The following is a 15328-nucleotide window of genomic DNA, read 5'->3' on the forward strand; positions in this document are numbered from 1 at the left end:
TGCAGTAAGAACAACTACTCAGTCTCCACGATCCCTTCGGGAGCAGTACGGAGTGCACTGTAGAACGTCCTCGGGTTCCTCACTTACCGTAGCGGTTCTCGAAAGTTTGTTTCGACTGCAGTTTCTCAGTCCGTCTTGCCTCGTGTACGGGGCGACCGACTCAGGTGCACAGTCGGTCTCTCTCTTTCGTGCTGCAGCGTCACACATTCTTGCGTGCTAAATGCCTTGTGTAGACCAGGTAATATGCTAAATAATTTCAGGTTTGGGTTTAAATAAAGAGGCAAAAACATCATTTCAGGTATAGTTTACTTTGAAAACATCAGTATGTAGTAGTGATAACTAGTCGCAACACTTTCTTTCTTACAAATGAAATAACAGTGTCAGCAAATGGTAACATACTTAAGTACGAATGTCATCTGGAAAGCACACAATTTTGCAAATTAAGTTTCCGTGCAGTCTCGGGAGATTTTCACTTGTCGTAGTAGTTCCAAAACTGTAAACAATTTTTACAAGTGAGTTTTGGCCCCAGCCTGTCAATTCGACATTACAATTGGCAGTGTAAATGACATTTTTAATAACAGAACCTCGAAGAGAAATTAATGAATTTTTTAGAACATTGAGGAGCTCTCCGAGACGTAACATTTCCTTCCAAACTCTTTCCTGTACGTATCTAAATGAAATTCCGGAAGGTAAACCAATAATGTGTTTACGCCCCATCACAGTCTGAAATGCGTGTCCTCCGATGCAGGAGGGAGAAAATTTAAAAGCGATCCTCGTTTACAAAAATCTGTATTATTTACAGCTGTAGTTACAACACATCCGAAATGTTTTCCCCACATCACATCTCTATCTATACACATCATTATTAGAACAACATACAACAGATGATATATTTTGGATAAAAGTCCATCACTGAGTTATATTTCATCTATATAATACGTATACATATAAAAATGAACGTAAGTGACGTTGCCTTTGTAGAAAATTAAAAAAACTAGTACAAAACTGGTAGTCACATTTACCGTATTTGTGCATCATTTTATACATTTAAGTCAGCAGTTTGTTCTACTTATCGATGGCAGGAATTTCTTCTTCTACGATTCGTAAATACATTCAGAGTACTGAAAATTGTCTAGGGACGAGGAAATTTTCTGGGACACAAATTCACATGACTAAGAGAGAGGGTAAGGGAACGGCTACCACATTTCTCTCGTTCGATGTGTGCGGTACAGAGGAGGAACAGCTACTTAGCTAGAATTTTTACACGAAAATATATCACAAAAGTTCCGACACAATCTACGCGTAAAAAGGTGTCATTAATCCGGTACTGTCCCTGTATCGACAGCTACGGATACGAATGGCAAACCTTCTAGACATACATCCCGTGTGTACATACAAAAAGCGGATTCTACGGCAAAATTTAAATTTAAAGTTAGAAGCACCGTCGTTATAAAAAAACAGACTAATAAAAAGTCTTGCTCAAGTACGAGGCCTGTACTACTGTTTTTACACAAACAACTGGAGATCATTACGGAAAGTTTCCCCTCAACTAGAAGCACCCAAAACAGAGGCACGGGAGACGAGAGTCCGAACGCACCACTGACGTGTAGCGTGACACGATTTGTTTATGCAGACTACCCACGTTTGTAGAAAAAAACGTAAGTGCTCGGTTGGTTATTTCAGTTCGACCTCTCTTACAGGTACAATTGTTTCTCAAATTCTCATTTCACAAAAGTAAACTGCACCAGAGGAAGTCAAATGAAACACATTTGAAGCAAATTGTCTGCACAAACCTGCACTCGGAACAAGAGTGTGTTTGCGTTCTTCAGCAACACTGAAAGAAGATTCCGAGTCCACGACTTACAGACACTGAGCGAATATTCCACTTTATTACTATGTTATTGTGTGTGTGTGTGTGTGTGTGTGTGTGTGTGTGTGTGTGTGTGTGTGTGTGTGAGAGAGAGAGAGAGAGAGAGAGAGAGAGAGAGAGAGAGAGAGAGAGAGAACTTATGACAGGACACACATGTTAGTGTGCATCATTCGCACGAACAGTCCAACTCATTCCACCTACCCTACTACTGAAAAACAGTTAACATAAGAATTTTCCACTAGGTAATACTGTTGCTACCTGAACGGTTAGCGAGGTCCTCTGAATGATTGCTGCATTTCATTCATATCTATGAACAATGTTACAACTTCTTCAAAAAGTCCCTCCTCTCTCTCTCTCTCTCTCTCTCTCTCTCTCTCGTTGCTCGCAGTGCTGCTTCTTCCTCACTCAGTGCCCTCCTCCGTGCGACAAACCCTCCGCCACGCACCAGCCACCTCTTCCGCGCAATGCCCCGGCCGTGTCTCGTGACAAGAATGTCGAGTTCCAGTGTGGTGTAGCAGCCTCCACCTCATGCCAGTCTCTCGCTGCAGCAGTACACACTGTTCACTTTCTCGGCTCTCGAGGCAGCACTCCGAGATCGCGCAATCTGACTGGGGAAGAAATTTATTCCGGCAGACGCGGGGCAACGGAATAACGCGCCTCGGCTCCCTGACGTCCGGTACGACAGAGACCTGTCGACGAGCGACGAAACTGTGCAGCTCGAGCCCGCCGCGTCGACGAGAATTACAGACACGTTCGGCGAGCTATTACGGACAGAGAATTTGGAGCGATCGGGAAATGAAACCTCGACCGTATTCGACGAACACAGACACTGTTTTATTTCGCGAAATAAATCTTCTGTACCTACAACTGAATTCTTTTCTCAGTTATCTATTCAAAAGCAGAAAATATAGTGGCACAATCGTCGGCCTCGTATTTACGTTCGGCAGGCACAGCTCCGAACACTCAAAAATACGACATACGTGGCAGACGGGAAAAGTCTCCCACCTTTTGAGAGTGTCCGTAACTTCCTCGTAGACAGACAGTGGGATAGCTCGGTAAGAATGAGTGGGGTCTACGTGTCGCGAGTGCTGGATCGTTCTGTGGTAACCCGGTTCGAAGCCAAAGTTTCGGTATAAAATTATCACCGACATCACAATCGTCACCACCTCCGTGCAGTGTCCACTACTCGGTGGTCCCTCGAGGGCGAGAAGCGTCCGACGACGAGGCCTTTACCCTCAGAACAAATAGACAGAAACAGAGGTGAATTATAACAGAGGAAGATTTATTTCCCGGAATAACGTCATCAACTGTCGATCGATAAATTTTCTTTCTCAAAAACTCTGAAGCTCATTAAAATACAATTCTGCTGGAAACTGGTATACTCACGTACGTTTCTGCACTGCAAAATGCTCACAGTAAAAAGAAAATGTCAAACGAGAGACTGTCAACCGTGAGAACCGTTCTCCCGCACACTACAGGCGGCCCCGTGCCTATCTGTAGCTGCGGCAAAATATTTACAAAACGTCACTCTGACACCGAGGGCTCGGTCCGCCGCCGTAGGGACAGTCCGACTACGGCTGTCACGCGGTGGAGGGTCCCTCGGCCACCGTACGTGTGAAAAACCTTTGGCAAACGGTAGTGAGGTTACCGGAAAACCACAGTGACCGCCGCGTAACTTGACCGTCGACTCGTCCTATTTGTCACAGTTGCCGAAGACCGCAGACGTAGAGAGGGGCGTCCCTCCGAGGTGCGCACTTCCCGTGACCCCGGCGCGACCCCGCCGGCCGTCAGATGAGTCCGCAAGGGTGGTGGCGGCGGCCGCGGGGACGGCCGGGGGCGCAGCTCTACCGGCCGTGGGGGCGGCGTCAGCGCGAGGGGTGCGGCGGCGGGGGGCGGCGGCAGGGGCGCCCGCGCGTGCGGCGGGACCGCCGTCGTCGTCAGTTGCGTCGTCTCCGAGCGCTTCGGGGGCGGCGGAGGCGGTCTCTTCTTGGCGGCGATGGCGGCCGCCACGCTGTTCTGGCGGGAGAGCCGCGAGCCCGGAGCTGGACCTGCGGAAGGCGGGCAAAACGTGGGTCACTCCAACTCTTACCGGTATTTTACACGAGCTGCAGCTCTCGTGAAGAACTCGATACGTGCGCAGACATACTTTGATCCCGTAACGTGTTATTTTCGAGTTTTGCCAACAGTATATAATTCTGAATAGACAATTAACATTTTTAAATAATAATCTGAGTATTTTACATTTTCCTAGAATAACAAAATTAGCAAAGCTAATATTGTGTGATACTAGCAAGCTAGTGGCAGATATTTTCTTGTTTTTACGCCTGCAAAACAACAATTTCTGGCATGAAAATAAGAAAACGGTACGACACAAGAGTGTGTACGGTTACACGAGGTCAGTAAGGAGGGACGATCGGTACTGACAAATCTGAATGTAGAACTCTGAGTGAACGTATGCCGTTTTCTTAACCGTATCTTGACATTCGGCTCCTCGGATACCACAGGCGTCAGTCACACTACGTACTGTCGTCTATACTGCCTCCTGCGACATCTCACGTACTTTCGGCACGAATGTGCTCCTACACAGTACCTCACTGAAATCTATGCTGGGAATCTGATTTTGCCACTGTGGAGTCATTTCTACGCCACCGAGGTCATGCGACCTCACTCCACCATACTACCGTCTATGGGGTCATTTCGAGAGCTACATATGTGAGCACAGAGTTCCACAGAAGAGGAACTCCTCGTTCGCATTGTATGTGCACGTGTTCGAGTAGAAGACTGTACAAAAGAACTTAGATCGGCAACAGAGCAATTGCCTACAAGAGCTGCAAAATGCACTGCAGTTGACAGTGGATTTTTAGATCACAATGTTTTGTTTACGATCACCTACATTTGTCCTGTTCCCCACTGTTTGAACTAGTTTCCTCAGAAACTAGTAAGATCAGAACGTATCTCGAAACTTCCTGGCATATTAAAACTGTGTGCCGGACCGAGACTCCAACTCGGGACCTCCGCCTTCCCGGAGCAAGTGCTCTACCGACTGAGCTACCCGAGCGCGACTCGCACCCTGTCCTCACAGCTTTACTTCCACCAGTCCCTCGCCTCCTACGTTCCAAACTTCACAGAAGCTCTCTGGCGAAACTTGCAGAACTAGCACTCCTGAAAGAAAGGATATTGCGGAGACACGGGTTAGCCACAGCCTGGGGGATGTTTCCAGAATGAGATTTTCACTCTGAAAGGCTCAAAGGAGAGCTTCTGCGAACTTTGGAAGGTAAGAGACGAACAAATGGCGGAAGTATAATTGTGAGGACGGGTCGCGGGTCACGCTTCGGTAGCTCGGTAGACAGAGCATTCGCCCACGAAAAACGAAGGTCCCGAGTTCGAGTCTTGGTCCGCTACGCAATTTTAATCTGCCGGGAAGTTTCTTATTGGAACACACTCTGCTGCAGAGTGAAAATTTCATTCAGGACATATGTTCGTATGGCTTTTCGTTAAGAATCACACATACTATCACTGATCTGAGCACATACCTTTCCTCCTGACACTCTATGTAACGTAAGAAATATACGATGACATTTGACGAGGCTTAAGCTGAGCAACAAATTTCACAAAAGACTTGACAATTTGTGGACTGTATGAAGAACATCACATATTTGTATCAGAGAAGTGAAATTTGTAGAAGAATTAAGGATTAATAAATTTAGATAGAAACACTAAATATACTGTCTGTTAAAATGGTTCGAGTGTGGTAAATCGACTTGTAATAGCTTTTAACAAAAGAAGAATTATGTCGACTGTTTGAAAGTTTATAAATAGGTACGCGGCTGTGAACGCGGGCGTTCATTGCGGTCTTACTTTTATGTATATATTTGTCAAGTGTAGTATTTCCTGTGTTCCACGATGTAAAAAGTAATAAATTTTGAATTTATCTGAAGCACAATTTTTTTTTATTTGCGTCTTTAGCAACACACCAAATGCCCGGGACGAAAAATCGCTCCCTCGATTTGTAAGGTAAGTTTCTTATTAGCTTGTCGTTGCTGCAATACAAATAAATTTAGTGACCTGGAACAGCAATTACTCAAATTTCACTAAAAAAAAAGCTGAATTTAAAAGTTCAGGATACAAGTCTGCTTACGTTACACGAGGAACCTCATTCAATAGACGTGTACCTGAACACGTACGAGACAGACACCCCACATCTACTGGAGGTGCTCTGCATTGGAGTTTCACAAATGGTGCAGGTATTACAATGAGACAGCCCGTGTCGAGTAATATTCCAAAACGTGACACACCAAACCACTGCACAACCAGATAATACATACATTTGATATTCATAGTACCTCTCTTCAATATTTTGATAAAATCTTGGCTTTTTGTAGATAATTTTTATTATTTTCCAGTAAATTTTTATTAATTTAAAACTGGAAAATGTTCATTAGCTACACTATTAAAGTGCATTGCTTGCACCACTGAAAATTTTAATTTTCCGCACAGACTGGCAGCTTTGTGAGAAATGATATTTACTGTAAAATTAACAGGGTACTTGGAGTTATGTCAGTGAATTTTAAAGCCCAAAGTAATGTAAGGTGGACACACAAAAGAGAGAGAGAGAGAGAGAGAGAGAGAGAGAGAGAGAGAGAGAAATGTTGATGAATTAGTGTAACATGTTAGTTAACGAATGTGAAGCAATTTATTACAAGGAAACTGGAGTTGAAATTGTGTGTGTATCATTAATCTAATTACAACTGAAATCAAGACAAACACACAAAATGAGTACACTGACAAAGAGTTCTAAGTATCACCACTGCTGCAACCACGAGGGTTTCTCTTCCGCTCTGTGTGGCTCCGCGTTTATACTGAGGTCACTTTTATACACAGTCCATCCGTTTATTGCTAAAATGTCTTATACTAGTGTACAGTTTGGTTCTTTTCTCCTACTACAATAAACGTCCATCCGTTTATTGCTAAAATGTCTTATACTAGTGTACAGTTTGGTTCTTTTCTCCTACTACAATAAACAGAACACTTTAACCAGACTGTGTCTTTTTTTGTGTTGTAGAAACCTGAGACAACTCTAACAAATGAAAGAAATCAGGTAAATAGTCAAGTGGTCACTTCTAATGTCACTACTTCTGATAATGAGGCCTGCCTATTTGCTACAAAAGTAAACCGGTTCACGAGAATTTTTGCCAAAGTAACTGGTTTTCTATATATGTCAGAGTAGATAGGAGCACACTCGCGTTTCTCGAGTGCCAGACACGTCTCCGGCAGAAGCGGGCACCCACCTGCTCGGTAGTCCACAGCTGTCGGGGGCGGTGCCCCGTCCGGGTGCTGGGGGTGCGCGTGGTGACGGTACGGCGGGTAGTGCTGGCCGTTGACGGCGGGAGGGCCGGGAGGCGGCGCGTGGGCGGGCGACCCGCCGCCCCCCACCAGGTAGACGTTCTCGTAGAGGTTGTACTGGTGGGGCCCGCCGCCCCCGTAGTGCTCTTGCACCCAGTCCAGCACACTGTTCTCCCGCCGGACGTCCGGAGGCGGCAGCGGCGGGGGAGGCGCGTCGCGGAAGCCGAGGACCTCGTGCGGTGTCGTCGACAGGTCCGCCTTGCACTTCTGCGCAACCTGCAGTGGTCCAGAAGAAAAGTGTCACACTCTCACAGTGCGGCACGGTAGCATTATGTTCCCCGTAGGCATCCGTGGCATTTGTCCCCCATTGAAATGTGAGAAAAATCCTTGGCAAAATATTCCATTATTTGATTGAAAGTATTTTAATTGACAGAAAGTGATACACACGGCAGGTTTTAATGAAAACTACACTGTCCCTCAACATTATATATTTGTGTCAGGAGCAGAATCACTGACGTATAATACAGGTGCGATGTATACACCGTATTTGAACCTCTAATAATAAAAATGTAACTTATACAGGGTGTTACAAAAAAGGTACTGCCAAACTTTCAGGAAACATTCCTTACACACAAATAAAGAAAAGATGTTATGTGGACATGTGTCCGGAAACGCTTAATTTCCATGTTAGAGCTCATTTTAGGTCCGTCAGTATGTACTGTACTTCCCCGAGTCACAAACAACATATGTGAGCTGATGTGAATCCGCACGCAATTGTGCAATCACGTCATCGACACAGATTTTCTGTGAATGTTTGGGCAGGCATTGTTCTTGATGTCTCGATTGGGCCCCACATTCTTCCACCTACGCTCAATGGAGCACGTTATCACGATTTCATACGGGATACTCTACCTGTGCTGCTAGAACGTCTGCCTTTACAAATACGACGCAACATGTGGTACGTGCACGATGGAGCTCCTGCACATTTAAGTCAAAGTGTTCGTACACTTCTCAACAACAGATTCGGTGACCGACGGATTGGTAGAGGCGGACCAATTCTGTGGCCTCCACGCTCTCCTGACCTCAACCTTCTCGACTTTCATTTACAAGGGAATTTGAAAGCTCTCGTCTACGCAACCTCAGTACCAAATGTAGAGAGTCTTCGTGCTCGTATTGTGGACGGCTGTGATACAATACGCCATTCTCCGGGGCTGCATCAGGGATTCCATGCGACCGGAGGGTGGATGCACATATCCTCGCTAATGGAGGACATTTTGAACATTTCCTGTGACAAAGTGTTTGAAGTCACGCTGGTACGTTCTGTTGCTGTGTGTTTCCATTCCATGATTAATGTGATTTGAAGAGAAGTAATAAAATGAGGTCTAGCATAGAAAGTAAGCGTTTCCCGACACATGTCCACATAACATATTTTCTTTCTTTGTGTGAGAGGAATTTTTCCTGAAAGTTTGGCCGTACCTTTTTGTAACACCCTGTATATAAAATTCTCATTCTCCTTCTCCTCCTCGTGTTATCAGACAGTTGCCTGTTAAGCCATCTCTGTTTAAATTACTGATCTTTTCTTCTTTTCTTAGTTTCTCCCAAACATCATCTGTCAACTGGGTAATAATTCGTAATTAATCCTCGAGCAAAATTGTTTTGCCTGTTCCGTTGTCGTTTTGCAACTGCAAGCCCTTACCTATTTCTTCACTATTGCTTCAGCTAACACAATGATAAATTGTGTTCTCGTACTTCCGAGTGAGTGGCGGTAATATAACATAAAATGCGAGTCAGGTGAGACAAAATTTATAATTGGTGCAAAATCTCATAATGAGGCAGTCACCAGCGAGTTAATTAGTAATTGGAATCTGATGCAACTGCACCGTTATAATCCTTCGAGTCGGACATTACTGCGTATTAACACCTGTTTGTAGTGGCAGACTGATATAATGAACGTTTATGTCATTATTGTTTCATTAAATGGTGCTTCAGCTCATTATGTAAGTTTATTTTATGACTGATTAATTCAACTAAATATTGAGATTTTTCTCACGCACTTTTACCTCGGTAACACAAAGACTTCTATTCTCTACATGTGAACAAAGTACACCACGCGCCCGATCACAATACGAAACACGGCACACCCATTGAGGCACCAATTTTAACACTGTGTCGTCTTTTGCTCTATTGACACAATCCTCCTGGTCATGCCCGTATTTCTCGGTAAGCTAACTCGACATTTGCACTCCCATTTCTTCTCTGGTATCTGCATTCCCCCTCCTGTCACAGAGTGTCTACTCGGGTACTCTTCTTAGGAATCACATTTCAGACCACCTAAGAAATACTTCCTATTTTCAGATTACTTTTTATTCCTCTGCCGATAACTGTCTCCTCGCCCCGAAAGCCCCAACTTTCGGTTTCTTTGAAGACATTACTGGATTACATAGCTCGGTTGTTGTGGATAAAATACGAGCAGTTGTTTGCCACCAATCATCATCATCCTGTCAGAGGTGGTGCGCTGATGTTTCAACTGATCCACCCACCCAGCTAGCCAGCCAGAGGGTGCCTTGCAGTTAGACGCGGATTCTGAACCGCAGGGTCGATTTTTAATGCTACGTTATGCTGTGTACATCTTTCCTCCTACAGCAGCACGTAATTGTCATGAAATAAATTAGAAAAAGATTCTCATTTTCAAGCAGTCATTGCGAAGCTGTTACGTATAAGGTCATTTTTAATGTAAGTACTTTAGTAAGATTGTAATTATTTTAGAGAAATTTCATACTTAAACTCTCAATTTCACAGGTCGTTTTGTTCATTTAAAAGTGTAAACTGTTTAAGATTGATGCACATTTCAATTTCTTTCTTCCAATCCGTCATTTTACCTTTCTGTAACTTACAAAATATTTTTAGTGATTTGTAAATAACAGGTATTTTGTAGTGGTCGTCTAGAGTGTGTAGCAGAGGTGGACGGGCTACTGTGGCTTACTGTCACACGTCCTTCAAATCGCACGCTACCTTTCCTCCACGTTTATCACTCGGCCCTCAGGCTACACTTCACCTTTAAACGAAAAGAAAGTCACGAGTTAAAACACCGCTCCTAGCAGCACTCACCTGCCACTTCTTCTTCATGACCCTCTGCAGGTCCTTCAGGAAGTCCTTCGGGGGCGGGGCCAGCTGCTGCGGAGCTGGCAGCGTCGTCAGCCGCGTCGACTCCGACCGGCGGGGCGGCGGCGGCTTGCGGGAGGCGGGGGGCGGCAGGGACCGCGTGCCGTCCGCCCCCGGGCTCTCTGCCGGGATGGCGAACGAGATCTTCTTCCCTGCAAAGAGCCGTACCCCTGTCAGTCTGCCGTATTCCGTACGGTGTACCGTCACCTACATCGGGGGGTTACGTCGCAGGCAAAGTGTCCGTTCCTCTACTCCTGGGAAGTGTCGACAGGCTGCGACGACAGATGATGTGGGCACCTGCAACTGTCTGCCACGACTCGTTCGTGGGGTACAAGGTACCCACACTGACCATTTGTAAATAAATCGTGGAGATATACTGCATTCGATGCAGTATCAAACGTTTCTGCAAGTTATTTATCTCTTCACAATTAAAGGTCACCTTCGTTTAAGTAATTTATAAACACCGCTCCCCCGTATACAAGTACGACTTATTGGCACTTTCAGATGCACACGATAATGGCCCAATACAAAGCCCGAAATGATCCTGTGGACTTTATCGAGTCCTAATTACACAACTGGAAGAGCTTTTCATTAACTGGACAACAGTTGCAGGATCGACAGCCTCCAAATATGTAGAAACTGATAAGAGCACAAATATGTGTGAAATACATACACTGTTCCCTTAAGTTCCTATTTAATTGGCCTCAAGTTTCACCCGGGCCTAACCTCAGTAGGAAACACTGTACATCTTCACCACATCACGCATCACGGTGTACCTGCACGTCATCTCAGTACTCCACTCCACTCCCTCGTCTCTGCAGCGAGTTGCAAAGTCTTTCAGACACCCTAGGATTGTATCGAAAATTTTCTGCCGCACTACCTCGACGGTATCGACAGGACTGCTCTCCACTTCAATTTTTCAGTGACCACAGAGAGAAAAATCCAGACGACTGTGGCCACGCCATCTTGGCCGCTGTCGCCTCTGGTGGTGCCCCGTATAACACTGACCGTGTCGGCCGTGGGCGAAGTTTGAGCCTAATCGAACGGGACCTCGGAGGAAAAGTTTACATTTCAAATACATTTCTACTGACTAGGGCAACACTTCAAAATGAAGCCAGTGGCAGCCCATAACCACACATTCACAATTGTCTCACATATCATAGAAATCTAGATCATCAAGTTGAGATGTTAGTTTACATATATTGTATAGCATATTTTCTCTAAAAATGACATTTTATTTTCAACTGCTAATTGTATGAAAATTTGGGATTCGTTACACGTATAACCTCCAGGAAAAAAAAAAGAGGTGTCTCCTCTGTATATGACATTCCACATGTTCCCACCAAATTTTCATTTCTTACGAATACTGGCACTTTTATGCAATTAGTAATTGTAAATAAAAAATGTATTTTTATCAAAAATTTATCAGTCGATATTTCTTAATGAAAACAGAATTTAAATAGTAAATAAATTACACATACTGGGAAAAAAATTATATGGCTGGAATACTGTTGTATGTACAACTAAATTCACTGACATCTTCAAATGAACAGAACTACACGCATAAAAAAATGTTTTGCATCAGCTCGGTTCAAAGAGTTCCAGAACCCGTACAGAATATTGGAATAAACATAAAAACCATTTTCGCCCTCCTTATTGCTCACAAAAACCACACATCACTTGTCATACCACCGGACAGCGAGCTTGTAGAGGTGGTCGTCCAGATTGTGTCGTACGCACTGGTACCTCTAATACCCAGTAGCACATCCTCTGGCATCGATGCACACTGTATTCGTCACGGCATACTATCCACAAGTTCGTCGAGGTACTTTCGGTCCAGATCGTCCCGTTCCTCGACAGCGATTCGGCGTAGGTCCTTCCGAGTGGTCAGTGGGTCACGCCGCCCACAAAACGGCCCTTATCAAACTATTCAGTAGGGTTCTTGTCTGGAGAACATGCTGGCCACTCTAGTTGACTGATGTCATTATCCTGAAAGAAGTCATTCACAAGATGTGCACAATGGGGGCACGAACTGTCATCCACGGAGACGCATGCCTCGCCAATATGCTGCCGGTACGATTGCACTAGCAGTCGGAGGATGGCATTCGCGTATCTTACAGCCGTTACGGTGCCTTTCGTGACCACCAGCGGCGTACTTCAGCCCAACGTAACGCCTCCCCAAAACAGCAGGGAACTACTATCTTGCTGCACCCACTTTGCAGTGTGTGTAAAGGCCTTAAGCGTGACCGGGTTGCCTCCAAACACGTCTCCGACGATTGTCCGGTCGAAGTCATATGTGACACTCACCGGTGAAGAGAAAGTGAAGCCAATCCGGAGCGGTCAGTGCGGCATGTTGTCGGGTCCACCTGTGCCGCACTGCACGGAGTCACGGTTGCAAAGGCGGACTTCGCTGTGGACATCGGGAGTGAAGTTGTGCACCATGTAGCCTATTGTGCACAGTCTGAGTAGTAACGCGACATCCTGTTATTCGACACGGTGGCATTGCCGTCATCTACATCTACATCTACATCCGTACTCCGCAAGCCACCTGACGGTGTGTGGCGGAGGGTACCCTGAGTACCTCTATCGGTTCTCCCTTCTATTCCAGTCTCGTATTGTACGTGGAAAGAAGGATTGTCGGTATGCTTCTGTGTGGGCTCTAATCTCTCTGATTTTATCCTCATGCTCTCTTCGCGAGATATACGTAGGAGGGATCAATATACTGCTTGACTCTTCGGTGAAGGTATGTTCTCGAAACTTCAACAAAAGCCCGTACCGAGCTACTGAGCGTCTCTCCTGCAGAGTATTCCACTCGAGTTTATCCATCATCTCCGTAACGCTTTTGCAATTACTAAATGATCCTGTAACGAAGCGCGCTGCTCTCCGTTGGATCTTCTCTATCTCTTCTATCAACCCTACCTGGTGCGGATCCCACACTGCTGAGCAGTATTCAAGCATTGGGCGAACAAGCGTACTGTAACCTACTTCCTTTGTTGTCGGATTGCATTTCCTTAGGATTCTTCCAATGAATCTCAGTCTGGCATCTGCTTTACCGACGATCAACTTTATATGATCAATCCATTTTAAATCACTCCTAATGCGTACTCCCAGATAATTTATGGAATTAACTGCTTCCAGTTGCTGACCTGCTATTTTGTAGCTGAATGATAAGGGACCTATCTTTCTATGTATTCGCATCACATTACACTTCGCTACATTGAGATTCAATTGCCATTCCGTGCACCATGCGTCAATTCGCTGCAGATCCTCCTGCATTTCAGTACAATTTTCCACTGTTGCAACATCTCGATACACCACAGCATCATCTGCAAAAAGCCTCAGTGAACTTCCGATGTCATCCACCAGGTCATTTATGTATATTGTGAATAGCAACGGTCCTGCGACACTCTCCTGCGGCACACCTGAAATCACTCTTACTTCGGAAGACTTCTCTCCATTGAGAATGACATGCTGCGTTCTGTTATCTAGGAACTCCTCAATCCAATCACACAATTGATCTGATAGTCCGTATGCTCTTACTTTGTTCATTAAACGACTGTGGGGAACTGTGTCAAACGCCTTGCGGAAGTCAAGAAACACGGCATCTACCTGTGAACCCGTGTCTAAGGCCCTCTGAGTCTCGTGGATGAATAGCGCGAGCTGGGTTTCACACGATCGTCTTTTTGGAAACCCGTGCTGATTCCTACATAGTAGATTTCAAGTCTCCAGAAAAGACATTATACTCGAACATAATACGTGTTCCAAAATTCTACAACTGATCGACGTTAGAGATATAGGTCTATAGTTCTGCACATCTGTTCGACGTCCCTTCTTGAGAACGGGGATGACCTGTGCCCTTTTCCAATCCTTTGGAACGCTTCGCTCTTCTAGAGACCTACGGTACACTGCTGCAAGAAGGGGGGCAAGTTCCTTCGCGTACTCTGTGTAAAATCGAACTGGTATCCCATCAGGACCAGCGGCCTTTCCTCTTTTGAGCGATTTTAATTGTTTCTCTATCCCTCTGTCGTCTACTTCGATATCTACCATTTTGTCAACTGTGCGACAATCTAGAGAAGGAAGCACAGTGCAGTCTTCCTCTGTGAAACAGCTTTGGAAGAAGACATTTAGTAATTCGGCCTTTAGTCTGTCATCCTCTGTTTCAGTACCATTTTGGTCACAGAGTGTCTGGACATTTTGTTTTGATCCACCTACCGCTTTGACATAGGACCAAAATTTCTTAGGATTTTCTGCCAAGTCAGTACATGGAACTTTACTTTCGAATTCATTGAAAGCCTCTCGCATAGCCCTCCTCACACTACATTTCGCTTCGCGTAATTTTTGTTTGTCTGCAAGGCTTTGGCTATGTTTATGTTTGCTGTGAAGTTCCCTTTGCTTCCGCAGCAGTTTTCTAACTCGGTTGTTGTACCACGGTGGCTCTTTCCCATCTCTTACGATCTTGCTTGGCACATACTCATCTAACGCATATTGTACCATGGTTTTGAACTTTGTCCACTGATCCTCAACACTATCTGCACTTGAGACAAAACTTTTGTGTTGAGCCGTCAGGTACTCTGTAATCTGCTTTTTGTCACTTTTGCTAAACAGAAAAATCTTCCTACCTTTTTTAATATTTCTATTTACGGCTGAAATCATCGACGCAGTAACCGCTTTATGATCGCTGATTCCCTGTTCTGCATTAACTGATTCAAATAGTTCGGGTCTGTTTGTCACCAGAAGGTCTAATATATTATCGCCACGAGTCGGTTTTCTGTTTAACTGCTCAAGGTAGTTTTCAGATAAAGCACTTAAAAATATTTCACTGGATTCTTTGTCCCTGCCACCCGTTATGAACGTTTGAGTCTCCCAGTCAATATCCGGCAAATTAAAATCTCCACCCAGAACTATAACATGGTGGGGAAATCTACTCGAAATATTTTCCAAATTATTCTTCAG

The 15328-nt window shown here is 44.9% G+C and overlaps 1 protein-coding gene across 11 annotated transcripts in view; it reads right to left on the minus strand.

The window, feature by feature from the left end:
* Nucleotides 1-289: 289 nt before the first annotated feature.
* LOC126295474 (amyloid beta A4 precursor protein-binding family B member 1-interacting protein) overlaps nucleotides 290-15328 on the minus strand; it is a 498949-nt gene continuing 483910 nt past the window's right edge. For all 11 annotated transcript variants that reach the window (XM_049988021.1, XM_049988011.1, XM_049988016.1 and 8 more), the window contains 3 exons: nucleotides 10322-10527; nucleotides 7159-7489; nucleotides 290-3918 (listed from right to left, as the gene is read on the minus strand). In XM_049988021.1, the coding sequence (XP_049843978.1) occupies nucleotides 3515-3918; nucleotides 7159-7489; nucleotides 10322-10527 (941 nt within the window). In that variant the 3' untranslated portion in view covers nucleotides 290-3514. The remainder of the gene's footprint in view (nucleotides 3919-7158; nucleotides 7490-10321; nucleotides 10528-15328) is intronic.

The sequence above is a fragment of the Schistocerca gregaria genome, chromosome 11 (genome assembly GCF_023897955.1).
Source record: "Schistocerca gregaria isolate iqSchGreg1 chromosome 11, iqSchGreg1.2, whole genome shotgun sequence".
NCBI lineage: Eukaryota > Metazoa > Arthropoda > Insecta > Orthoptera > Acrididae > Schistocerca > Schistocerca gregaria.